At 37.5% G+C, this 27615-nt stretch overlaps 1 protein-coding gene across 1 annotated transcript in view; it reads left to right on the top strand.

Annotated features, from left to right (window-relative positions):
• STK11 (serine/threonine kinase 11) overlaps positions 1-27615 on the top strand; it is a 135309-nt gene that overhangs the window by 71593 nt on the left and 36101 nt on the right. Inside the window, exons 3-6 of the mRNA XM_044671722.1 lie at positions 14854-14943; positions 18174-18306; positions 18454-18590; positions 22185-22312. Of these exons, the coding sequence (XP_044527657.1) occupies positions 14854-14943; positions 18174-18306; positions 18454-18590; positions 22185-22312 (488 nt within the window). The remainder of the gene's footprint in view (positions 1-14853; positions 14944-18173; positions 18307-18453; positions 18591-22184; positions 22313-27615) is intronic.

The following is a 27615-nucleotide window of genomic DNA, read 5'->3' on the forward strand; positions in this document are numbered from 1 at the left end:
AATAATGAAGAATTGCTCAGGCCGAGATATGCTCAAGGAAATGGTGAAGAGCCAAGTTCTCCAAATGTTCCTCTAAACTGAACAGCATGTTCCTACTTTAATCCACAGAAATCAGATTGAGAACAAACTTATCTGGTCCTTTTTTTTTTTAATGATACAGAATCTTTCTCTTAAACACTGAAAAAGAAGGTGTTTTGTTGGAATTCTGTGTCCCATCTACAGCATTATCATGTCAGAACTAATAATTTTTAAATTTACTAGATTACACTACTGCTTGGAATATTGACTTTTCCCTAAGATGCATAAAGAAGGAAAATTATAACTCCTATCAAAAGGACCTTCCTCACATAAACATTTATGTGTTAACAAAAACCAAAGAGGGTACCAGGTGAGATTCTGCAGCTAACTTTATAAAAGTGTCAGATTACTTTTTGCCTGGATAAGATCTTTCATAAGTTATTCTAACACTAGAGGATGCTTTGGAGGTCTGTTATACACACAAAGTTTATATTTTGATAAAGAGAAGAGAGGGAGATGATGCCACTGTAGTTTCTCTTTTTCATCGTCAACAAAATCTATCTACAATGGCAAAATACTTGTCCAACACTTTACTGCAACTACAGGTAAAGACCTGTTTTCTGAAGAAGACCCTCCTGTACAAAAGAAGTCTCTATTGTTATTAGAGAATGTTAATGGCTTAAAATAAACTAGCAACACGTTTTGAGGATTGGAACTATAATTTACCTAATCTATGTGCTCTTGGCACATTGTTTTGCACATAGTAATAAACTATACTAGTCATGCCCAAAGGATTTTATTAATTATTTCAGCAGATGAGGAACCCCTACTGTGAAAACTCCCTCCGTCTGTCTGACTGTGGATGGAGAAGTCCCAGGGAACTGGCAGACACAAATTGGCCTTTCACTGAAGAGAGCCTAAGGGTCACACAGCTATTAAGAAACAGAGGCAGGGGTAGCTTGGTGGCTCAGTGGATTAAGAGCCAGACCTAGAGAGGTCCTAGGTTCAAATCTGGCCTTAGACACTTTCTAGTTATGTGACCCTGGGCAAGTCACTTAAGCCCCGTTGCCTAGACATTACCACTCTTCTGCCTTAAAACCAGTACACAGTATTGATTCTAAGACAGAAGGTAAGGGGAAAAGAAAAGAAACAGAGACAGGGCAGAAAAAAAGGTAGGCTATGAAGTCAGTCTTCTCAACTCTGCCATTCCTTCAAGGCTGTTGTCTTATAACCCCTTATTTTTAGATCCATATTCTGAAAGGATTGTATATGTTTATTGTCTGTTTCCTCACCTTTCCCTTCTCGATTCCACCTTATCTGGCTTCCAACACCGCCAATCTCTATGAAACTGCTTGCTTCAAAGTTGTCAAATATAACTCTTAACTACTCAGTGATCTTTTGAAAAAGATTTTGTTAAAGGTTTTTTCCCCTTCTATTAAGAAGCATCTATTTTCTCTTTTTCCCACCTCCTTATGGTAGCCTTGTATATGCATAGAGAAGGAAAGTGTTCCTACATTGTTCAGGTCCATTTCTTCTTCATTTTGCTTCTTGATTTGCAGTGGCCTTTTCACATTCCATATCCTCCTTGACTTTTCTGCAGCTTTTGACATTGTTGACTTGCCCCCTACCCTCCTCCACTATGGACTCTCTCTTCTTCATTGTTTTCTGTAACACTGTTCTTTGTGGGATCATCCCTTTCATCCTCCTATCTGTTTTGTGGTCATAATTCCCCAAGGCTCTATTTTGGATTCTCCTCTCTCTTCATTTGATGATCTCATCAGCTCCCATGGATATAATTGTCTTTATGTATATTATTCCCAGGTTCATATATTGTCTTGTCTCTCTGCTGAGCTTCAGTTATATAGCATAAACTACTTACTGAATATCTTTTTAAAAAAACTTGTTTTTTGGTTACATTAAAAATTCCCAGGTGGCTTCCCACTTCTCCCACTCCCTGCACCATAGAAGACATCACCCAACCAAAAAATAATGTATATGTAAATCATATTTTTTGTGTTTCTAATTATCAATTTGTTCTTTGGATGTGAATATTCACAAGGTATTTTTCAAATATTCTGTAGTTGTATATAAGTGTTCTCTTGGTTCTGCTCATTTTGCTCTTTATAATTTCATGTAGGTCTTTCCAAGTTTTTAGAAAATTAACTTGCTCATTATTTTTTTCTTATGGCACATTCCCTCATAATCATATACACAAGTTGTTCAGCCATTCTCCAGTTGATCAACATGCCCTCAATTTCCAATTTTTTGCCACTTGAAAGAGAGCTACTGTAAGTATTTTGCAACATAAAGATTCTTTTCCTTTTTCCCTGATCTCCCTGAGAAATGGACCCAACAATGATATTTCTGGTTTTAAGGATATATACACAGTTTTATAATACTCTGAATGTAATTCCAGATTATTCTCCAAAATGGTTGGATTAGTTCACAGTTCCATCAATAGTGTATTAGTATCCCTATGTTTCCATATCTCCAACATTTGTCATTTTTCCCTTTTATTATTTTAGCCAATCTGATAAGGTTGAGATGACACCACAGAATTTTTTTGATTTGCATTCTCTAATCAGTTAACAAATTAGAGCATTTTTGTATGACTATATGTGGCTTTGATTTCTTTATCCAAAAACTGTATATTTATATCTTTTGACCATTTATCAATTGGGGCTTGCTTGATACCTTGCTTGATATACTTGTATATCCCACAAACTCATTCTGTCCAAAACAGAACTCAGTATTTGTTCTAAATCCATCCTTCCTCCAGACTTATTTTTTTCTCTTGATGGTACCACTATCCTTCCCAGTCATGAAGGTTTGTAGTTTTGGAGTCATCCCTGTCTCCCTCAACTCCCATAGTGCAGATTCCAAGTTTTGTTAGTTCTACCTTGACACATCTCTAATATCTGTTCCTTTTTATGCATTCACATAGTGTCTACCGTGGCTCAAACCCTACTCCAATTTCTAATGACCTATTGCATCTCACTTGTATGTTTTCTCTGGGTCATCTAATGGACAGTGCTGAATTTAGACTTAAATAGTTTTGCAGTAGAACATGAAGAAATGTTTGACTTTTTATGTTCATTGAGGATTTGGGATGGTTTTCAATTATGATACCAGCCCATGTACATTATCAAAGAACCCTGTAAAAAAAAAATTAGGCCTTACCCACAGTAAAAGATCCCTGGGCAGCCATGATGCTAGATTTTATCAAAGATAATCCTCTCCCAATGGTAATTTCTCATCCTCATAGTTGTAGACACACTAAGCAAAATGGTCCATTTTATTACTTGACCTGGTTGTACTACTGTTCCTGAAATTACACTTCTATTTCTCACACCTCCTAGTTGTACATTTTCTTTTCTTCTTTGACTTGGACTGGCCCCCTGAGTTTGTATGTCCCTTTAGAATCTACATTGTTAATTGTCTTCCTGATTCAGTTTTTTAGCTCTATACAAGATATTCTATGCTAGGTACTTGGAATATAAAGATGGAAAAATGCAACCTTTGTCCTTAGGGAGCCTTCAGTCTATTAAGAATATAAGACTGTAATATAATATAAGAATGTAAGACACATATATAGGTTTAGACTAATATAAGGGAAAGTATGATAGAGAAAAGGAAAGGGCCTTACAGAATACTCTAGCAAAATGAAATGAGAAAGGGAGGTCTCTTTCCCCAGGGAGATTAGAAAACTCATATGAGAGGTGGCATCAGATTTATTGTTATAGGAAAAGAAGGATTTCCACAAAATTTATAAGATAAAAAATTAAGAAACTAATGACTGTATGAATAAATAAGCATTTATTAAGCAAAGCCATTTATTCCAGATATGAAAGATTGCTTTCCTGAATGCCCAAAGGCTGCTGAGCTCTGCCTGGGTATTTGGGGGTGGAGAGGGGTTAATTTGGTCTTGGCATGAAGGTGATTAGGGCAGGTTAAGACTAGAAAGATACATCAGAGATGAATTATGGAGTTTGCCTTGAATGCCAGGCTGGGAGTTGATATTTTATTTTTTTGGGTAGTAGAGAGCCACTGTGGACTTTCAAGCATTGGTATGATGTGCACTTATCTCTGAGGGTGATTATTTTATGGCCATTTCAGGAGTGGAATGGAGAGGAAAACAACTGGAGGAAGGGTAACTAATCATGGAGTTCTTGTCTGCCTTCTGGAGCCAGTTTATCTGTGACAGAATTTGGATAGAGAAACTTCATATCAGCAAGATAGCTGGTTTGCATTAAGCACAGCCTGGTTTTTTTTTTTTTTTAAAGGATTTAAAAGGATTTACATCTGCCAACATAGAATACTTCCTTCTTGCTAAGAAGGACTTCCATACATACTTTTTCCCCTGTGTTCATCCCCAACAAGTATCCAGGTTCCCTGACCACTAGGAGGTGACTACAAGCCAGTCATTCACTTTAGTACACCCTCCTTTTGGGCAGAGCACTGCCCTAGGCTCTAGAGAAAATTGCAAGAACTGACTGAAGGACTCTTGAGTCTCTCTCCCTAGCCTTGGAGCAATCCTTAAAGGGGGAATGGAGGAGGGAACAGCCTCTGATTGGGAGAATTGGGGCTCACATCCTGACTCTCCTACTTCTTGAGTGACCTAGGTAAGTTACTTAACCTTTCTGGGCCTTTGATTCCAACAGAGTTTCTTTATCTTTACAATGAGTGATTTGGATTAGATGATCCAAGATGTCTTCTATTTCCATATCTCTGGAATGTAAACTGCCTGTGGGTGTGATATTGTAATGCCATTTCACTTGCTCCTAAAAGCAAAAGGAGCCCTGAAGTTGCAAGTTGGGGAGAAATAGTATCTTGATTAAATTTGTCATGTGGGTCATTCTTATGAAAAAGCTTGATGGAAGAGAAGCTAGAGTGTTTGGTATATTTTTGTCAGTAGACCATTATTTCTCAGTGGCAGGGCAAGTTTAGGCACAGAAGAGGTTACTTATTGCTTGATTGCTATAGGGCAGCGCTTCTTGGCAGGTAATAATTTATTGATCTGTCATTTTACCAGAATGTGAGTTTAAACCCTGAAAACTTTATTAAAAAGCAAACAGGACCTTGGATTTTTTGTTTTTATTTTATTTTTCTTAATGACATGTAAAAACAATTTTAAACATTTGTTTTTTAATTTTGATTCTTTAATTTGATTAATTTCTTCCTTTATTCCTTCTCCTTAAGAAGACTAATAATTTGTTATAGATTATATATGTGCTCTCATGCAAAACCTATTTTCATATTATCTGTGTTGTAAAAGAAAACACACACACACACAAAACCCAAGAAAAACAAAGAGAATCTAGAAAAGATACTTTGATCTGCATTCAGACACCATCAGTTCTTTCTCTGGAGGTGGATAGCGTTTTTCATCATAAGTTCTTCAGATTTATACTGAGAACAGCTAAGTCATTCACAATTGGTTTTGCTGTTATGTTCTACCCACTTTGCATGAATTCATATGTCTTCCTAGTTTTTCAAAGGGAATCTTTGTAAAGACAGGTGCCACTAACAACACACAAAGTCACCAGACCAGTCTTCTGCTTTGAACTGCCAAAAGCTTCCTCTACAAGGAAGAAATTGGAACTGTCTGTGTTTTACTTCTGATCCAAGAAAAACAGTTCTGATCTCTGGCTTTCCTATATTACCTTCTCATTGAAGCTGACTAGTTTGGGCTCTCTGAGACTCACCTGTGCTGAATTGAAATAGAATGAATGATTGTTGTTTTTTTGTTTATTTTGTTTATTTAAGCATGGCTGCCAAAAGAAGCATATGATCTTTTTAGTCCAGAACACTGTCTTCTGTTTGCCATAGTCAGACCCCATCTGGGGTATGGTGTTCAGTTTAGGGCACCACATTTTGTTTTAAAAAAATTATAATTGATTCAAATGTAGTCCCCCCCCCCATGACCACCCATCTTTACTTCCATGTATTTTATTAATATTTTGTTGCCTCCTCCCAAGTTGAATCCACATCTTAACAAAGGAAAATAATTTTCTCCATGACTTTCACAATCTGCCTTCAACCTACCTTTCATTACACACTACTCAGTTTCGTATTGCTACATTTCAGTCAAGCTGAAACCCTTCTTGCTATTTCTTATAGAAAAATACTTATAGAAAGTATTTCATCTTTCATTTCCATACCTTTGCATGGAACCAGCATAAGTAGGTAGAAGTTGCAGAGTGGCAGATTTTAGCTCATCATAAGCAAGATAACTAAGCTGCTTCATAATAGAATGGCCTGCTTTGTGGAGAAAGGAAGTGTGACCTTGTCATTAAAAGTATCTTGAGGAAAGATCAGATACCCATCCTAGAGGGGTGCCACAGACATGGGAGCAAAAGTAGGTACAGAGTAGTAAAAAAGATCAGCTTGGCTTCAGATAAAAGGAATTTGAAGAACTAGTGGAACATTTGGGATGGAGATGACCTGTAGTCATTTGGAAATGAAAGTCTGGAATTCAAAAGAAAAGGTCAGGACTGGAGAAATCCACTGTATATGCATCTAGATAGAGGTGATAGTTGAAGTAGAGAGAATAAATAAGATTGCCAAAGGAGACATTTTAATGGATCTCAGATCTCATAGAAGAGGTATTCTCTCCAATAATACAAAGCATAATCTGTCCAGGCCTGCCCATCCTATGCAGTTTTCATCTGCCTCTTCCATAAATTCACCACTGAGGAGCCACTCATTGTGTTGGAGATAGTCTTCATTTTCTAACATTTCATGAATGCTAACAGAATATATAAGCTATCCGTCAGAAATCCTTTGTTATTTTATGTAAATTAGCCCTGTTTTTTTAGTCTTTTTGTCACATACATTATTGTTGTTGTCACTTATTCTTTGTTTTCGAAGGGTGAAGGGTGATGTCTTGTGATGATTTGGATTTAAGTGCATTTTGTACAAAGTTGCACAGTCTTCATCCTCACTCTTCCAGAGCCATTGAAGTCCAGAAATGGGACAAAAAGTCAAGGCAGCTAGTGATGACCCAGGATGCAGTGAATAACCTTGGTTTCTCTGGTGTCTAATCAAGCTCTAAGCTCTCCACAATGCTTGCTTCAGTTGCCTTCATGCCCATTAGAACAAATTATTTTTGTCTGCCCCTTCCACTGGGGAAGTCTGGGATAGATGACCCTCCCACCCATTGATATGTTTGAGGCCCATTAGTTATCCTCAACCCGGTTTAGCCCTGTTGCTCAGGTGGGAGTGGTCACTGCACACGGTATAGCTTCTTGGAGCCCCAACTAAGAGCTCAGTGACAGGTAGAGAGTGTTATACATTATACATTATATCACTTCTGCAAAATAACTTTTTTGTGTTGTATTGCAACCTACTCACAATTATCATAGACTTTTCCATTGTTTCTTTGGTCAGTCCTTACTATCAGCCTATCAGTTCTTTGGAATCTATATCTGATTCTCAAACTTTTTGGGCTCAGGACCTAGGTGATATATTAGATAGAATCCTGGGCCAGGAGCCAGGAAGACATTAATTCAAATCTGGTCTCAGACATTTAGTATCTATATCTGATCACAGGTAGGCAAGTCTCTTACCCTTTGTCTGTTATAGTCTCTTCAATGTGAATAATAATATTGCCCACTTCCCAACTTGGTTATGGGTCTCAAATGAGATACTTGTTAGCAGACTGCTTGTCACATATAGTAAGTAGGTTCTTAATAAATGCTCGTTTCCTTCCTTCCTTTCCTTTACACTCTTAAAATGTATTGAGGACTCTCCTAAGAGGTTTGTGTTGCTATGGGTTTTATCTATTTTCTAAATTATAAATTAAAATATCATAGTTATTATTATGAAATTGGCTTTAATCTCAGGAACTCCTTAAAAGAGTCTCAAGAAACTCCAGGTTCTCTGATCCACACTTTGAGAACTGCTAGAATATAGTATTCCATAACTTGCAGTTGTCATCAGCAGAAAAATATTATTATTAAAAATGTGGATCTTTGTTTCAAGAAAAAACTTATGGTCATTGAAAAAACTGTGCACTTACCCAAAGGTGATCCAACATACTTTTCTTTTCCTGTTCATTTCTGGGCTCAGATCCTTTTTTGTGGTCTATCCCAGGTATCTGTTCATTTGTTCATTCATTGGAATTTCTTTGATCTGAAATATAGGAATCTTTTCATACATTGTTGTTTTTTTAAACCCTTATCTTCTATCTTAGAATCCATACAATTATTAGTTCCAAGGCAAAAGAGTAGTAAGGACTAGACAGTGGGGGCTAAGACACAACTAGGAAGTGTCTGAGGTCAGATTTGAACCCAGGACCTCCCATCTCTGGGCCTGGCTCTCAATCTACTGAACCACCTCATGTATTTGCTCCCATGTACTTGTGGGTTTTTTTCTTTTTTTTTTTTTTTTCCTGGTGTAGTTAGAGCAAACTCTTCTGAATGATGATAGTCCTTGTTTAGGAATCTCTGAAGTGTTTGGGGCTTGAAGCAATAAGTAAAATGTCATCTGCATTTGTCATCTGTAAAGAAATGTATATGGAGAAACTTCCCATGTATAGAGAACCCCTTTTGACTTGATACTCTATACTGGATCAACCCCATGATAGTCAGACACCTTCAGTGAACATATTTTTGCCTCTGTACCAATCAATCAGTTATATAATTATAAAGATATACTGTCTACCAATAAATATCATTTGTGAAAGCCTGCCCCTTCCTCTCTAAAACCTTTGACAAGGATGTTCTTCCTGCATTGGTAGATTAGACTCATTTTTTATTTTATAACTGGGAGGAAAGTAGGCATATGTGTCTAGAGCAATTGAACTTTTCTGTTACTCCCTCCTCCCTTTTAAAAAAAAGTAATTTTTAAGTTAGTTTTTCAGTTGGTTATGGTTTTTTTTGCTACTATTCCCACTATTGTACCTTATGAATTGTCTTCTTGATGCAATCAAAATTATGTAACACAAGGAATTGACTTTCTCTGTGTGTATTTCTTATAATTTAGCTGCTTTCTCCCTATTTGTTTTGTTTATTATGATGATGATGTTACTATTTATTGTTATTATTTTTTATTATTTCCATTGTTCATATAGTACTGCCATGTTAGAGTCCAAATGTGGTTCTACATTCTTTTGTAGTGCAAAGACTATAGTATAAAAATCTTTGCATATCTTTTTCATTTTTCATCCTCAAATGCCCTTAGTATATCTTTGCTTATTTGAGTCTCTTGCCAAGCTTTCTTTAAATTTGTTTTTCCCTCAGCATCTTTTTAGTGTTTTATGATACATTACAACTTAAAATCTTCCATCATTCTCTAGTGAGATTTTGCAAGTGACTTTATATTCCAAACTGGTTTTTCTCTTGGTTACCATATATCATATTGATAAAGAAATAAGGTGTTTTTTGGCCAGAGTAAGTTCTTTGGGTCTCTGTATTGTGGTAGCTGATTTGGATCAGTTAAATATCTATATGAATTTATTTTAATTAATGCTTTCCATTAACCCTTTCGCATTTTTAGCATTCGTGACATTTTTTAATAGGTCAAGTTTAGGTTGTTAAAATTTTATGCCATATATTTTTCACCTGTAGACTTGCCACTTGATGAGGAATTCTTTGACCATAGCAACCCATGAAATAAAGGCTTTCAACCTTATGACACCCACCTCCGCTTCTGTTATGACAGTGGCAAAATGGTGAGAAAGGTATTAAAAGGTGTTAAAATTACTGAGTTTTTAAAAACAGTTAATAATCATAGTTCTTAGAATTCATAATTTTAAAGTTGGTTCTAAGAGTGAGGTCTAAGCTCATTGTAAATAGGAGATTCGTGTCCAGTGGTTACTGAGTAGTTATAATGCTGGAGGAACTAATTCATAACAAACTTGACCTCACTATGAAGAAAACTATGAGAAAGTAGGAAAATTTAGCTAAATGAAAGATGGCTCACAAGTTTTCTTCAGGAATGTGAATAAAGAAGTTGGCAAAGTTGATTTCTTGGTGGGAAAGGGGAAAGGCATTTATATAGCACCTACCATGTGCTAGACATTATGCTAAGCATTTTATTCTCATTTGATCCTCACAACAACCATGTATGTTAATGGAATTAAGGCCAACACGTTAAGGAACTTGCCCATTGTTACACAACTAGTATCTGAAGTTAGATTTGAACTCAGGTTTTCCTTTCTCCAGACCTGTGATCTATCTGTAGTGTATCTAAAAACAATAAGCTGCCTCCCTGTAGTGTATCTAAAAACAATAAGAAACATTCTTTCATCAGACATTTTTTCATCTTGTACCTGATAACTATTTGCAAAGAAATCAATGTGAAAATATTTGAAGCTTATGTCCCAACATTTCTTGTAGACTTAGAGAAATTTTAATAAAGAGTATGATGGGACTTTCTAGATGAAAATAAAAATACGCTTTGCTACTCTGTGACTTCAGTGCAAAGGTGGGAATTGGTAAGGATGGTGAAAAATATATTAGAAAACATGCATCAGAAATAAGGAATGAAAAAGGCCAGAGACTTGTAAAAGCTTTGCTCCTCAAAATCATGAGTACTTCCTTGATTTATAATTTCATGATTCAGATGATGCCAAACATCATAGCATTAGCTGGCATCACAAAAAGTGAAATTGATTGTATTTTAATAGAGATAAAACTACTTGTTACTCATGTGAGAGTCATTCTTGAATCAGCTGTCTGAAGACATACTACTGACTTCTTAGAGCAAAGATCAAAATTGTTATAGAGCAAGGAAAAATAATTTAAAAAGTTTTAATTATTATTTGCATTTGTAACTCCAGGCCGACTCATTTAAATAAGTTATTGATCAGATATAGACCATGGAAAGAAGAAAGGATAGGGACACGGACTACATTAATTTCTTGCAGAATTTTAACAGATATAAATCATTTTCCATAATGAGAAGACTAAAGAAGCCTAACATTTTCTTAGCAATCTGATTTGCAAATAAATGTATTTGTAAATTCTTCTGGGGGGGGGGAAGGTGTGACATAAAGAGGATGAATTAGAAGCAGTGGAGGGAGATCGGTGAAAGATATAATGGAATTTATAGTTGTTATAATGTTATAATGGATTAAGCAAAGTTGGATTAAGCAAAGTTATAATGGAATTTAAAGATGAAAATGAAGAGATAACAAAGAGAAGAAAGTTGGAAAAATTCTACAAATATTGCTATAAACAACTGTTTCACCATTAAGACTCAGACATCACAATCATAAATATCCTTACAGAGGAGATATGTGTTTGAGGTGATAGTTGGTAAGGACATCAAAGGATCAAATCACAAGACATCTGAAGAGAGATGATAAAAGGAATGGAAAAAACCTGGAACTCTATTAATATTAAAGGATGACCGCCTAAAGAACATTATCTGCCACTAGCTATATGTCTATATTTGTAAAATTTCTGTGAAGATAATCTACAAACATATTAAACATATTATAGTCTTAGTAAAGAAATTAGTATGAAAAAGACTTTATAAAGCAATATTCCCCACTATACCACATCTTTATCATAAATCAGCTGAAAGATAGAATAAATAAAAGATTTCATTGTGCCCTTTTGTTTATTGATTGTAAATAAGCATTTGATCGCATAGTGCAAAATACCATTTAACAAGGCATATATCTCATCCGTGTATCAAAATTATTCAAAGTTCCTTGAAAGATGACAGATAATGTTATTTGATGACTCTGTCCATTAATATCAGAGGAGGAATAAGGTAGGGAGATAATATGCCAATCTAACAGAGAGCCAAAGTTTTACAGAACCCTTTGGAAATAACTACTGGTTACATTAAGCCCTTGAGGAGACTTAAAATAATTCAAGAGTTTGGCTTAACCATCCACACAGGAAAAACCAAATAGATGGAAAAATCTGTAAGCCTTGTTCATCAGTATGTATGCCCAAGATAGTGTAAATTGACCACAAATTAGGCCTACAATTAAACTGGAGGATGAGAGTGAGCTAGATTGGCAATTGCAGAGTTCCTTTAATAACCCTAGAGAGCACATAGGCTATTCACTGCTTATCATACTCTTGTCATATGATCCATCTTTCATCCTTGTTGATCCTATAGTTCTGACACCCTTTTCATCAGTTCTCTAATAACTTCTTATCTGTTATATGGCTAAGTAGTGCAGTGGATAGAGCACCAAGCCTGCAGTCAGGAAAACTCATTTTCCTGGGTTCAAATGTGACCTCAGACACCTACTAGCTATGTGGTCCTGAGCAAAGTCACTTTATTCTTTTTGCCTTGATTTCCTCATCTGTAAAAATGAGCTGGAGAAGGAAATGGCAAACCACGCCAATATCTCTTGTCAAGAAAACCCCAAATGGGGTCGCAGTGTCAAATATGACTGAAACATCTTAACAATTTCTTATGTATTTTATAGCCTATTTAAACACTCTAGGTGCCTTTCCATTTTCTTTTGAGTAATACTCATTTTCTTTTTCCCCTTGAAGAGAATTGGAGAGGTGTTTGGTAGGTACAAATAGGCGGTTTGATCAACAAATATTTGGCTATCTTCAAAGTATTGGTAGAAAATGAGGAATATCCCAGCTGGTTACATGGACCCACTGTGGTGAACTTGTGGAAGGATGAGGACAAGAGTCACATGGGGTGGGCAGATTTTGGATATGTTATCATCTGTATTATTATAGGTAATAGCCATGTTAATGAAATCACAAGTCTATTGGAGTAATTACCTCCCAAGATCCTAGTTCTGTTTTTTCATTTTGATATTTGCTCTGACAAATTTAGTGAGTACATAGATGAGATTGTACATAGATGGCTAATTCAGGAATGATTTCTGAATGAATAAGGAATTGTCTTTTATCTTCAAACTTCAATCCCTTTCATTTTTTTTTTTAAAGCCTATACCTTCTGTCTTAGACTCAATACTATGTATTGGTTCCAAGGCAGAAGAGTGGTAAGGCCTAGGCAATGGGGATTAAGTGACTTGCCCAGTGTCACACAGCTGGGAAGTATCTGAGGCTAGATTTGGACCTCCAGGACCTGAGCCACCTAGCTGCCCTCCCCCTCCCTGCCCCTTTCATTTTTAAAGCTACTTACTGTTTACCATGTGGATTGCCCCTAGATACTTTTCTTAAAGAGAGTATTCATGGGGGCAGCTGGGTGACTCAGTGGATAGAGAGCCAGGTCTGCAGACAGGAGCTCCTGAGGTTAAATCTTGCCTCAGACACTTCCTAGCTGTATGACCCTGGACAAATTACTTAGTCCCCCATTACCTAGTCCTTACTATTCTTCTGCCTTGGAACCAATAGTAGTATGGATTCTAAGAAAGAAGGTAAGGATTTAAAAGAGAGACAGAATATTTAGGACTTATAGATAACAGGCTTGTAGGTGCTCAGCAAACTTTCAGATTCTGTGTTTCTTACTCCTAATCCATAGTTTCCAACTTACTTTTGTGCAGCCTTTTTGGTGCAACATTTTTGTTCTTTGTGCAATTCTACATTGAAGTCACATATAAAATTTATTTCTTCATTCTCTGCAACCGATGTTGATAAATAGATTGTGGTCATTTTCTTGGTGAACTTTTTCCAAATGTTTCTGGATATGGCAAAACAAGATGACCAAATTGTCTGATAAAGTGGCATTTTGAATTACCTTTGTATACACTATAAAACTAATTCTGCCAACATTATTTGTTTTCAAGGAGTATCTGATATCCAAATTTCTGTTTAGCTGTATGAATTTCCTTTTGTCTTATTTTTTTATGGAGAGAAGAAGGAGGTTATAATTTAGTTCCTCTGGTAGTATTATTATTTCTAAAAATATTAGAAAAAGAAACTATACGATTTGTAGTTCTCCTTTCTGCCCACTGTCACTGCAGAAGCAAAAATGGATTGTGTAGGAATTTGTATTTTTCTTTCTTCCACAGGTTGCCATATCCAAAGAATTGGCACCCAAATTGCCAGCCTATTGGTGATGAGTCTCTCTGGATTTAGCTAGACTTCTTCTTGGAAAGTGGACAGTCTGTTCCCCATACACTCCCAGCACAGTTTTTAGTGTGGCTATTGGAATTTGTCCTCGTGGAGAAGGACAGTATATAGAGAAAAAGGCATTAAGGACAGGCCTTTAGAAAATACCAGCATTAAGGATTTGGGAAGATGATGAGGAACTTGTGGAGGGGATCAAAAATGCTCTTCAATTGAAGGAAGATGAGAGTATCTGGTAGGAGAGAATAATCAGAAGTGTAGATATAATGCCAAAAAAAACTTTAGGCTTATTAAAAAATATATATCCCCAGCACTTAGCATAGTGCACATAATAAGCACTTAGTAAATGCTTGTTGATTGGGATTGGCACTTAGAAGGTCACTAGTGACCTTAGAGCAGATTTAATAGAGTGCATATGGATTTTTACATATGGTTGAAAGATTCAGTAGAGGACATGGAGTATTGGATATTGGACAGCTTTCTCAGGAAGCTTAGTAGTGAAGGAGTGTTACTGATAACAGTAGATGGATAGGCTGGAATGGTTAAAGGAAGGTTTTTCAGTGTTGGTGAGACTTGATTCAATTGAAGATGCATGAGAGAAGAGAGCATTATTTGGGAGGCATAGTTCCTTGGAAGAAGCTATAGAGAATGGGAAACCTTAATGTTTTCTTTAATTGGATTAAGAAAATTTTGAATGAAGATTTCTAAGAAATTAGTTGAAAGCACAAAAATTTGGTACCCATTAGGAGTCCCTGGAGTTGAAATATACAACATCTCCTTTAGCTAATTACAGCCTAAGGTTTGTACCAGTCACAGAATGCCTGGGTTGGTTTGATCTTTGCCCCTTTGTTTTCTTTAACTATGTCCCCACGTATATGGTGATGGAGTACTGTGTGTGTGGGATGCAGGAGATGCTGGACAGCGTTCCAGAGAAAAGATTTCCAGTCTTTCAGGCTCACGGGTAAGTCTGATTTCAGTCCCTCTATCCCCTCCCACCTCCATACCTTTAGTTGACTCCCTTTTCCTGAAGTAGTATATGTCATTGAGGCCTCTTGAAGACCAAATTCCCAAGAAGCACATTCTTATCTGGCTGTACTTAGGAGGGAGAGGGAATTCCTTCAAGCAATAGCATCTCTCTCCATTTACTGTCCTTGGACCAGGAACTTTCATATATTCTTTGTCAGTTTAATTTAACTATATACATATACATATGTGCATATGTATATGTATATGTATATGTGTGTATGTGTGTATACACACACACACACACATATATATACACACACACATATATATGTATATCTTGGCAGGAACTTCCAGTACGTATGTCTTCCATGATTTTATAAGTAGCAAAGTCTAGTAAAGACTTAAGGATCCAAGGTTTTAGTCCAGGGCTGTAGATGCTCCCAAGCCCACTCCTTGTGTGTTTGTCCTGTGATCCTGGCTATGTTGCCTTTTATGTGGTGTAGTAGAAAGAACCCTGGGATTCTGGACTACTTAGATTCAAAGGACCTCAATTTGATTCATAGCTCTGCCAACAACAAGATATATTTTAGGCAAGTTGGTAAGCCTCAGTTTCCCCATCTGTAAAATGAAGTAGCAATACTGCATGATTTTAAATGCTCTACACTGTATGTGTTCTGTCCTGTCAAGAGACAAGGGTAGAAATTGTTGATTTATCATGAAGCCATCTCCCCTAACAAGTTCACCCTATGTACTGACCTTTCGTAGTTAGGGGCAAAGAAAAACTTAATCCTGACACCAAATAGAAATTTCCTTCTCCGATGTTTCTTCATGTAGCTACACTAATCCAAATGAAATAAAACTATTCCCATCAAGGCCTTCAGCCCAGGCAGCAGCAAGTAGGGATTTAAGAATCTTGGTGATGAATTGCTGACCTTTTGACTAGAGAAGAAGGGTCAGAAGAATTGAACTTGGACAAAAGATTATACCACATTATTCCCTTGCTCCCCCTAATTGTATGCTCTTTTCCTCCTGACATCTTCTGCAGTCTTTGATCCTTGTTATTCTTAGCTTATGACAAATAAATTTGAAGGGGAAAACTACCATCTTCCTTTAATTTTGTGCAAAAACAAAGTGGTCATGGACAAATGCCTAGGGAGAAAGAGTAGTTGTTTTGGGAGAAGTATTAAAAGACAGGAGATACTTCTTTGCTCCTGCTGGAAAATAGAAGCTGTTGTCTTTTAGTCCTCTTGCATTTCTTGGGGCTATCAAGTCTTCTTCCAGCATTTTTGATTTTGGTATGTGAAGTCCTAAAAGAGTTGAAGCAAATATAAGCCTTTAACATGACCATTCATATCTATTTTCCAACTTTATTCAAGAATTTGATGGTTGATATAGAATTAAAGCTACTCTGCTCTCAAGGAATGTCTCTTTGATCTTATATCAGTGCTTCTAAGACTGGTCCCTTCCTCATTACCTATTCCATTCCTCTGACAAGGAGTTGGGGAAGTTTTGAGGGAACTTGCTGTGATTCACTGGGAAGCTGGATTAGAGCCACCTGAATTTCTTCAAAGCAAACAGCCTTTTTGCAAGGGAGATTGTGGTCTTAGGCTTTGCCATTGAAATCCTTTAACTTAGAAGGCTTTGTGAACAAAAGGAGAAAACTTTGGTGTCCAGAATGCCAGAGTTCCCAATAGAGAATAGCCACCAATGGAATTTCCAGTCTCAACAAATTCTTGGCCATCAGTCTCAACTCACTACAGCCCTTAATTGTTTTTTACTTCAACCCTTCTTAGATTTATTGTTTGTCCTTAGAACCCTAACCCCCACCAACATACACACACACATATACTCTCCCTCCCTCTCTCCTCCCCCTTTTCTCCATGTCTTTCTAGTATCTCTAAAAACATGGAGAAGATGGTTACTTAACCATGGGACTAGAGCAGTGATGGCGAAACTTTTAGAGACCATGTGCCCCTACTCTACACAGGAGGGAGAAAGCACTCCCATTGGGCTGCTGGGCAGAGGGATGTGTGAAGTGAAGAATGTCCTCAGGGAGTGAGGAGAGGAGGAGAGGAGTGGCCCAGACCAAATGCTCTGCTGCCTGTGAACTGCCCATCTTACCCACTGTGTGCTCCCATTGAGCTGCTGGGCAGAAGGGCGGGGATGTGAAAAAATGTCAGGTGTGGTGAAGAGGGGGAGGGGAGCAGCTCTTCCCAAGTCCCTCTGCCTTTCTAGTAATGAACTCTGGGGGGAAGGGTGGGACACAGGGTGTGCCCACAAAGAGTGCTCTGTGTGCCATTGGTTCGCCATGACTGGGCAAAGAGGTTAGGCAGAAACCCATAAACACGTTTGACAAAGGAGATGGAGGTGCTTAGATATTTAGAAGATTTTACTTTCCTTTGTACCAGGACCAAAGTTGAAAGTGACAAAATGAGTGTGTACTGTTTTATTTATTTTTGTTAATGAAACAGTTTCCTTTAGCTACACTACCACCACTCCTTTAGTAGTCATCAGGTGGAGAGAAATTTTAAAAGTAGAGTAGGGGCACTAAAAGGAATTGTGTGGCATAGAACATCAGAGCTAGGAAGGATCTTCTAGATTAATGATGGTGAACCTTTTAGAGACCAAGTGCCCAAGTTGGACCCTTATGAAGCATATGAGTCACCCCCTTACTCCAAATGGGAGGGAGGAAGTGCTCCCATTGGGTTGCTGGGCAGAGAAATGTGAGAAATGCCCTCAAGTTCATGTGGATAGGGGGAAGGGAGCAGTCCCTCTGGCATGTGTGCCATAGGTTTGCCAGCACAGTTCTAGATCATCATAGTCGACCCCCCTCATTCAAAAAAAAAACTCATAGATTTGTAGAATTTGGAACTGGAACAAACTTTAAAGTTAATTAAAATGAAGCCCTTCATTTTACAGATGAAGAAACCAAGGGACTTAGCTATGGTCACACAGAGAGTTTAGTTGCAGAAACTGGACTGAAACCCAAGTCTCTTAAGTCCCTGTCCAAAATTGAAGACATGAGCATATTTGCACTCTTAAGGTAGCCCAGTTTGTAAGCATCAAAACAAGGGTTGGAACTGTAAGTTTCATGAACTCTTGTTTAGTGCTCCCGAATATAATTGTGTATGTTTTGGGACCAGATGGATCTATTTAAACTTGATTTGAATGTACTTCATTTCCCTGATGCTCTCATATTCTTTCTATGCTTTGCATTCTCTGCAGGTACTTTTGCCAGCTTATAGATGGGTTAGAATATTTGCATAGCCAAGGAATTGTCCACAAGGATATAAAACCAGGGAACCTACTGCTTACAACCAATGGGACGCTAAAAATATCTGACTTAGGAGTAGCAGAGGTATGTATGTGTGTGTTTCTTTTTGATCTGTTGTTTCTAGACCTATCCTTATAGAAAGTAGCACCTTTCCTGTCACAATTGTAAACATGGTATAATAGAGCCCTGTTAATTTGTCTTTTTTTTTTTTTTTAATATTTTTTGGTATAGGCATTGCATCCTTTTGCAGAAGATGATACGTGCAGAACGAGCCAAGGGTCACCAGCATTCCAGCCACCAGAAATAGCCAATGGCTTAGACACCTTTTCAGGCTTTAAAGTGGACATTTGGTCAGCTGGGGTCACACTGTAAGTGACTTAAGTTCCCATCACCCTAATAGCAGAAGTGTTCAGATAGGAGCTTGATGACAGTCCATCAAGAATGTTGTAAAGGAGGGGGCAGCTGGGTGGTTCAGTGGATTGTGAGCCAGGCCTAGGTTCAAATCTGGCACTCAGCTGTGTGACTCTGGGCAAGCCACTTAACTCCCATTGCCTACCCTTACCACTCTTCTGCTTTGGAGCCAATACACAGTATTGACTCCAAGACGGAAGGTAAGGGTTAAAAAAAAAAAAAAAAAAAAGAATGTTGTAAAGGGGCTTTTTGCACGGAGTGAGAGGGTGAATCATATGCCCTTTGCAGAGCCCTTTCATCTTGGAGGTTGAGTCCATGAACCTGTCGTGCTGTTTTGGATGGGAAAAAGAGGAGGGAGGCTTGAGGAGAGGCTGGGAGGACAATTGAAAGGCAAGTCTTACCTCTCACCTTTTGACCTCGGAGGTCAAATTAGATGGAATCTTTCAGAGTACCCTGGGGGACCTCCTGTACTCTTAGGAGCTAGAGATTCAAAATGCTATGTTAAAAGTGCCTTTTGAATATAGAGAAGATGGACTTTTGGAAATCAAATCCAACTGTCTTATTTTACAGGCCAAATTGAGTCCCAGAAGAAGTGAAGGGACTTACTTGCCTAAATTATTAACCCAGCAGATTTGAAGGAAAGGTGGGATTTAGCCTATTAAGGGACAGGACCCTGTTGTAGGGTGTTATATTCAAGAGTGTCTATACAAAGTCAGGCCTATATATTAACTGCTTCCCATTTCTTTCTCAGGCACAACTAATTGAATTGGAAGGTGTCCAGTTTACGACTTGTTTATAGAATTCTGGCTATGCAATTGGGCCTTAAAGCCTGAGACAGTCTTTTAAGAGTGCCCTCATTTGCCTTTCTCATCCCCAGCTGGTACAAATAAAATGATTAAAGTAGCTTTATCAATATATTTCATACCCAACAGAACTAAACCAGCTACTACTCAAGCTTATCAAGACAACACACACGTCTCTTGTTATTTAATATATCTGTAGCCCTGAAAAACTTGGCTGCTTTGTCACTCATATAGTAACAGTCAAGTAAATAAGGTGCAACTTGTTAAACTGTGATAACTGGGAATTCTGGGTTCATTAGTCAAAGGGCTAGATTAAAGAATCAAATAAGGTGGTAGGGTGCGAAGTAAGGGGTCAGAGGAACACAGATTTGGAGCCAGAAGGAACCTTAGAAGTAATCCCTCATTCTGCACGGATGGGAGTAACTTTCTTAAGGTCACATCCGTGTCCTCTGCTGCTAAATCTTGTTCTTTTTTCCACTATACCTAAGGGAATTGTCCACACTAGCATGTTACTTTCCGAATTGATTGTGTCCTTGAAGTCTTTTATTAAAAAATAAAAAATTCAGCCATAGTAAACATTACCACTTCTTGAAGTTGTATGTAGGCTGAGAGAATTTGGTGACATTTCTTCTTCTTGTTTAGTCATGTCTGTGATCCCAGGGACCACTGCACACCAATGCTGTCCATTGAGTTTTCTTGGCAATGATATTGTAGTGGTTTGCCATTTCCTTCTCCAGGGGATTAAGGCAAACAGAGGTTAAATTATTTGCCCAGAGTCACTCTGAGGCTGAATTTGAATTCAGATCTTCCTGGCTCTAGGCCTAGTGCTTTATACTGTGCCACCTTGCTGCTGTTGACATTTCTAGAAACTACTTATAACTGACTCCAAAAAAATAATATGATAGAAGCAAAGTTATAAGGAGCAAATGTAGATTAAATTTAGAGTGGAAAATATATTTGTTAACTCATCTAGCAGTGTCTGTATATTCCTGAGGGCTTAAAAACATTAAGGAATTCTTTCAACAATTAGTAGATACTTGGTTTCAAAGTACTGTGCTTTGCACAATGGGAAATTAGTGTAGGAATAAGACATGATCCTTGCCCTCTTAGAAATTATAATATAACAAGGGTGGAATAAGCCAGCTCTCTCCTTCTTCCCCACCCCTCTCCATGTGTGTGTATGCATAGAGAGAAATACAAGTGCTGTGAGATTAGATTGGTGAAAAATTTAATTTTACTTAGGGTGAATGAGAGAGTGCTTCATACATTGAAGACCTGACACTCTTAACTGAATTTTGATGAATGGCTAGATTTCAGCAGGTGGTTGAGGGTAGCATTCGAGACATGAAAAACAAATATCCAATCCAAAAAATATTTATTTAGCATCTACGTTGTATAAATTTGTGCTAGATGAGTTGGATAGAAAATCACATTGGAAGAGTAATATGTAAACAGATAATGGGCTATATGATCATTTAGGCAGGGAGAGAGTTCTAATAACTAACCTCCTTTTAGGAGGTGATACATAAACTGATCCTTGAAGGAAGCTTGGGGATTCCTAACAACCTGTTGTTATAGCTTGGGTATGAGGAAATAAAAGCTTGAACTAAGGTCATAACTGTATGAGTGGAGTAAAGGTGATGGATATACATTTTAAAGACATTGAGTTGGGAAAATATTAGATATATTTGGTTTAATTGCAACTTCTATAGTTTGTCACATAATGAGGTGGGAAGTAATATATGAGATAAGAGTGAAAGGTTGGTTTATGGTTAGTTATCGAGGACCTTGAATGCTAGGCTAAATATCTCAACCTTTAGTTGATTGTGGGGAGTCACTGAAAGAATTGTTCACTTAAAGCTATGTAGAATAGAATTGTTCTCTTAGAACCATATAAGGTTGTGTTAGAAAGGTTAATAAGGGCAGTCTAAATTTGGGTTGGGAGAGGCAGATCCTAGAGAATGAACAGTTAAAAGACCTCATTGTAATAACATAGGTCAGACTGTATACCGTAGGAGGCTATGACTGAGAGCAGTAAAGGATAGGTAGAACAAGAATGAATTTTGTTTGGTTTCATTGAGGGAACTAGCCAAACAAATGGGATCATGGAACCATAGATGGGAAGTAATGAGGGCCTGAATTAGAGGCAGGAGTAGGCCTGGTTAAGGCAAGGACTGATGATGATGACAATAAAAATAAGAACAATAATAGCATTTACTTAGCATTTTAAAGTTTGCGATGTGCTCTACAAATATTTTATCCTTATAGTAAATCTGGGAAGTAAGGGCTCCATTTCACAGATTAGAAAACTGAGACTGAAGGAAATTAAGTGACTTGCCAGGGTCGGACAAGGTCTGAGGGTAGTCAGGTTTTCCTGACTCCAAGTCTATTGTGCTGTCCACTGTACCACATACCCATTCATGTAAAGAGTAGCGTAATAATAAGGTAGAACAGGTTGTAACTTGGTTGGAAAAAGTGCCAGAGAAATGAGTGGGGACAGAATTTCTTAATCTGGAATCTGTGAATTTTTTTGTTAACTATATTTCATTATATTTGATTTGTTACCCTTTATGTTTTATATTATGCATTTAAAAACATTATTCCAAGAAAGGGAAAAGGGTTCATGATCTACTAGAGGGGTCCAGAACATACAAAATTTTAAAAACCTTTGGAAAATCCTAAGGCAGTGAAAAAGTATACTGAAATGTGAACTCATGTTTTTCTCCCTCTCTTTCCTTTCAACTCAAGATACAACATTACAACAGGTCTTTACCCCTTCGAAGGGGACAACATCTATAAATTATTTGAAAACATCGGTAAAGGGGATTATACGATTCCAGGTGATTGTGGTCCGCCACTCTCTGACCTGCTGAAAGGTAAGGATGCCTGAGATGATGGTAGTTGGGGGGGAGGGTACTCTTCTGGAACTGTTGTTATCAAATTAGCCTTTGACTATATTTTGAGTGAAGCAACTCTGGTAGCAGAGAAACCAAACTTTTCCACTTGGCAACTTTATTCAAAAACTCTCTTCCAGGGCCTCATTGTGATTCAGAGGTGTTCCCAGGATTTTCAAAGGCTAGGGCAACAGGAAAGTGCAAATTCTGGCTGGATTTCAAGTGAAAAGGCTTTGAGCACAAGCCTTTTTGTGGGTCTGTGGTCTAATAACAAGGCAAGGTAAAAGGGACTCATCGCCAGAATGTTGACTACTAGATGTATTTTTAGCTGCAGTAATTTATGAAGACTGCCTACTAATACATAGCAATGAGTATTTACCCTAACAAAGCCAGATACCCTTAAAATAAGGAGTGTCTATCACTGATGCTCAAACATTCAGAAAATGAGGTGATGGTTCTTAAAATTTGAGAAGAACAAATGGCAGGAAAAGTGAATAGTCCTTTTAAAATTTCTCCACTTTTCCAGGGCTTCTATCTGAAGGACTGCCAAGAATTAATAATCCAGTTCATTGTTTCTGCCACCCTCTTGCTCTGACAGGACTTTCTATTTTAGCTTTCACTGGGCTCAGCACACCCAACTGGTTTTGGTTCTTTGTCCTCTTCTTATCATCAGTACTTAATATATTTTAAACTCAAAGGACAGGTGCTCCTTTACTAAAATCCAGAAATCGCAACTGCTTTCTTTGGTAACTTCAAAAATTCCTAAAGTTCTCCATAGATAAATTCATGCAGAGAATTAGCTTAGGGTCATCTAGATTTTTTTTCTAGAAACATTTCATTACCCTGACAGGCATTCTCTAGGTCAGTTATCTTTGGGATTGGCAGAAATTTCTAGCTTTGTGTATCACTTATATGACACTGGCAACTAGGCTTAAGCTAGAAGTTTCATTGGCTTTGTAGGGGAAAGGTATAAGACAAAAGTAAGGGTCTTTCAAATTGCCCTGGTTAGGATGGGAAGAATTTAGGAGAGAAAGGAACTGAGAAAGAAGAGCGACGGCTCTGCCATACATTCTCTGAATGATCTTGAACAAGTCCATTCTCCCTTGACATTGATTTCCTTCTCTAAAACATCATAGTTTTGGTTTAGAAAGGACATTGACAAACTGAAATATGTCTAAAAGGGTGACCAGGAGGGAGAGAAGACTGAAAACCCTGCCCTGCACGGACCAGTTGAGGTACCTGGGATTGCTAACCTGAAAAAGAAAGGATTGCTGTCTTCAGGTGTTTGGAGGGCTTGTATTGTTTAAGAGGATTTGCACTTGTACCATTTAGCTCTCCTGCCAAGGGTCAAACACACAGTCTGCTGGGAACCAGATTCAGATGTAATTGGGGAATGAATGAATGAATGAATGAATGAATGAATGAATGAATGAATGAATGAATGAAAGAAAATACAATATAACATAGATAAGATTATTATATGTGGTTTTCTCTTTGAGTTTGACATCCCTGCTCTAGCGGATAGCATCAGAAACTGGAGGTGGAAGTTGCAGGATAGATTTGGGTTTGATGTAAAGAAAAGTTTCTTTTGGCTATCAAAATCATATTTCTTTGATTTAGAATTCGGCAAAAGTGAAATGAACATCCTAAGGAAGGAAGAATGGAAGAACAAGCATTTATGTGTTAGACTCTGCACTAAATGCTTTACAAATTTCATTCCTGAGATCCCCACAGCAATCCTGGGAGATAGGTGCTATTGTTATCATCCCCATTTGACAGTTGAGGAAACTGAGATTGATAGAATTTAAGTAACTTGCCATGGGTTTTATAGCTAGTGAATGTCTGAGCAAGAACTCTTTAAGTCTTCCAGATTCTAGGCCTAGTGCTCTGTGTATTGTGCCACCTAGCTGGTGTGATGCCATTTCCATAACAAGGTATAAGACTAAGGCTAGTGGAGTATTTGTTAGGGTATTTCAGTGGGAGATCTTTTTCCAGTATCAGTTGGCTTAGATAACCTCTGAAGTCCCTTCCCAACTCTGTGATTCTGTGCCAAGTCTGAGCTTACCCTAAAGCCCTAGTGACTTTCTCTCAGCCCAGACTTTTAATGACAAAAATGTTCAGCCCTCATTTTGAATTTCCTTACTCATTGTAGGCTCTATTTGAATCTTGTATTTTAATGTAATAAATGTTGATTGTGGTTTATCAGGATAATGCACCATGCTAGGCCTCAGATAAACAAGAATTATTATTCTTTTTTTTTTTTTGTCCTTCAAATTCATCTCTGACCTCACATCATTCTGAGCTTTCATGTTTCTGATACTCATCTTTACAGATCTGTACTAGTTTTAGTACCTAGTGTTCCTTACCTGCCCTTACTTTCATCTTCTTTGCCCAACTTTTGAATATCTAAGTTGATGCGTTCTGTGTGTCTACATCAGTCTCTTTGGATAGCTCTTCCTTTTGCTGTTCACTGGAATCATTTGTGTCATCAGAACATGATTCTCAAGAACTTCCCATTCCTTTTGGTTTGATTTTCTATGTAAAAATTTTGAGGAATAAGATTCTAATGTAGCCTTTATTCTTCACTTTGAAAACCACTCACCCAAAACCTAGGATTCTTCAACTAAGCTAAACTTTCCTCCTCTTCTTTATCTGATAATACTTCTTAAGGTAGAATGGTCACTCCCCACCCCTGCCCCTAAGACACCCATTATTTCAGCTTTAGCAAACAGTTCCTGTTTATTGGTCAAAAGCAGGATCAGAGAAGTATTTCTCAGGGATACCTCTACCTTCTGGAGAAAAAAAAATTCTATTATTCTTTTGCATAACTTTAATAGAGTTTTGCATACTGTTGAAAACACAAATGAGGAACTAGTTTAGTGAATGATTATAGATTTGATTGTTTTGAAGAATTTCTTTTACTTGTAATACACTCTTGCTCTGAAGATCAAGAAAAAAAATGTTAGTACTTTTTTAAGCAAAGAGAATTCTTAGGCCTTGAGGATAGTTTTTTGTTACAGGGCACTTGTTTTTCTCCAAAAGTTTTCTTACGGTTTTGGCTTGATATCACATAATGCATCAGGGATGTTTAGGGGGAAATTAACTACTTGAGTCAAAACTAGTTAAAGGGATGCCTCCTTTTGTCTTGGTGAATGGCTGGGATATTGGCCTAAGCAGTCCTTGGACTCCAGTGACTGTTAGCCCAGAGCCAATTTAGGTAACTCCTGAGAGCAGGAGAATTTAGATGTCTGGTTTTCTCCTTGATAGAATTGTCCTACTATGGAATATTAAAATTGGACCATACACTTGACAAATATTTGCACTGTGCTTTTTGTTAGGGCAGATTCCATGATATATAAGACAAGGCCTTTCCCTTGAACAAGAAAGCATCCTTGAACAAGTAAGCATCTTGAGACATGTATATAAATACATGTTTTGGAATATGTCAAATGTGGAAGAGAAGTAGAAAGTTATAATAATAACACCTAATGTGACTATTTTTATTTGTATTTGTTATTATATATTATATATAAATGTTATTTTTATATAAAATCTGCAAAATCTTTGCCCATGTTAACTAATTCCAAGCCTCACAACCACCAATGAGGGTAGGTACTATAAAAGACTATTATTCCCATTATCAAATGAGGAAACTAAGCCTCAATTGACTAGTCCAAGGTCACCCAGCTAGCAAGTATCTGAATAGAAACTCTGATTTTCCTGATTTCAAATCTAATAACTGTGTTATGTCACCTTGCCTCTAATTGTGTTGTGAATTCGGATGAAGAGCAGAAGAAGAAGCATCTGAGAAAGCTTAGAAGAGGAAGAAGTTGCATTTATTTAAATAGGGGCATTAAGGATGTCAGTAGCAAACACTGGCAATGGAAGAGAAGGTATTACTGGTTTAGAGAACAGCTGAGGCTCTTTTGTAGAGGGGAAAGAACACTAAATTAGGAATTAAAGGATCTGAGTTTGCTTCCTTGCTATTCTGCTTAGACTTAGGTGATTGGGTAAATCACTTTACTTCTCTGAGGGTTCTGACTTGATAATTAGTGACATCCTCATTCTGCATCCTGTGATATAAAGCTGGGGAAGCAGGAAATAATTTAATGTGGCTGGAATATGTGGTATGTAGAGAATAGTGGGAGAGCCAGGTTTGGATTTCCAAACTAGAACCAGATTGTGGAAATGGGGTATTTATTCTTAGAGGGGAAAAAAGAATATTTTGCTTTTTCAGATCTTAAAATCCAGTATTGAACAAAGAATTTGGATCTTATCTAACTGAATTAAGGACTTAATTGCATGCTCTTGGGCTTACTATCTCTGAGGTGAGCAGGATTAGTCCTGCAGGTGTTTTGAACTAATTCTTTTTATGTTGCATGTCCAGAATGGTGCAGTAGGTGGTGCTCTCTGCATTTACTAGTAATTCCCCTAGATTTCCAAAGGGGATATTCAAGGGAGGTTTGGCCTGTGGCAGATGGTTTTCTTTTCCTTCTGTGGTTTAGCGCGGTGCTTTTTAAAACTGACCTTCCATGTCCAATACAACAACAACATACTTCCTCAGTCCCAATATGTCTAGCCACTAAATGGTTAATTCAGTACCTTTTCAGGTTCTTTGGCAAAAGTTTATAGTTTTCTTTTGGCAAGCTAACACTATTTCATAAATAGTTGCATGAGCCTATGCCAGAAATAGCTCTGTGTTGGGTTATCGACCAAAACATTGCTGGCAGAGAGGAGAATATAATTTAAGTCTCTGAGATGGTGGCCAGTTTCATAGGCATTATAGCATTAGTTATGAGTGTGCATAATTTGTGGATCATATTTGCCTGAGCGTGGAAATTGTTTATATGCTCTTGAAAATATGTAAATTGATTTTCAAAAGCAACATTTGTCAATTTTTGTACTCAGCACTGAGGAGATACAGAATTATTTTTTTTTATTTTTTTACATTTTTAAACCCTTAACTTCTGTTATTGGCTCCTAAGTGGAAGAGTGGTAAGGGTGGGCAATGAGGGTCAAGTGACTTGCCCAGGGTCACACAGCTGGGAAGTGTCTGAGGCCGGATTTTAACCTAGGACCTCCCGTCTCTAGGCCTGGCTCTCAATCCACTGAGCTACGCAGCTGCCCCCAGAGATACAGAATTAAAGAAAATCTAGTTGATGCCCTCCAGAAGGTTTCAGTGGAGTAGTGGAGATAGGATGTGTAATACAAATTGTCGATGCATAAGAGAACTTGAAAATTCTTCTGGATCAAATGGAGAAGAGAACATTTCTGACTTGGAAGTT

This window comes from Gracilinanus agilis, chromosome 1 (assembly GCF_016433145.1).
Source record: "Gracilinanus agilis isolate LMUSP501 chromosome 1, AgileGrace, whole genome shotgun sequence".
Taxonomy (NCBI): domain Eukaryota; kingdom Metazoa; phylum Chordata; class Mammalia; order Didelphimorphia; family Didelphidae; genus Gracilinanus; species Gracilinanus agilis.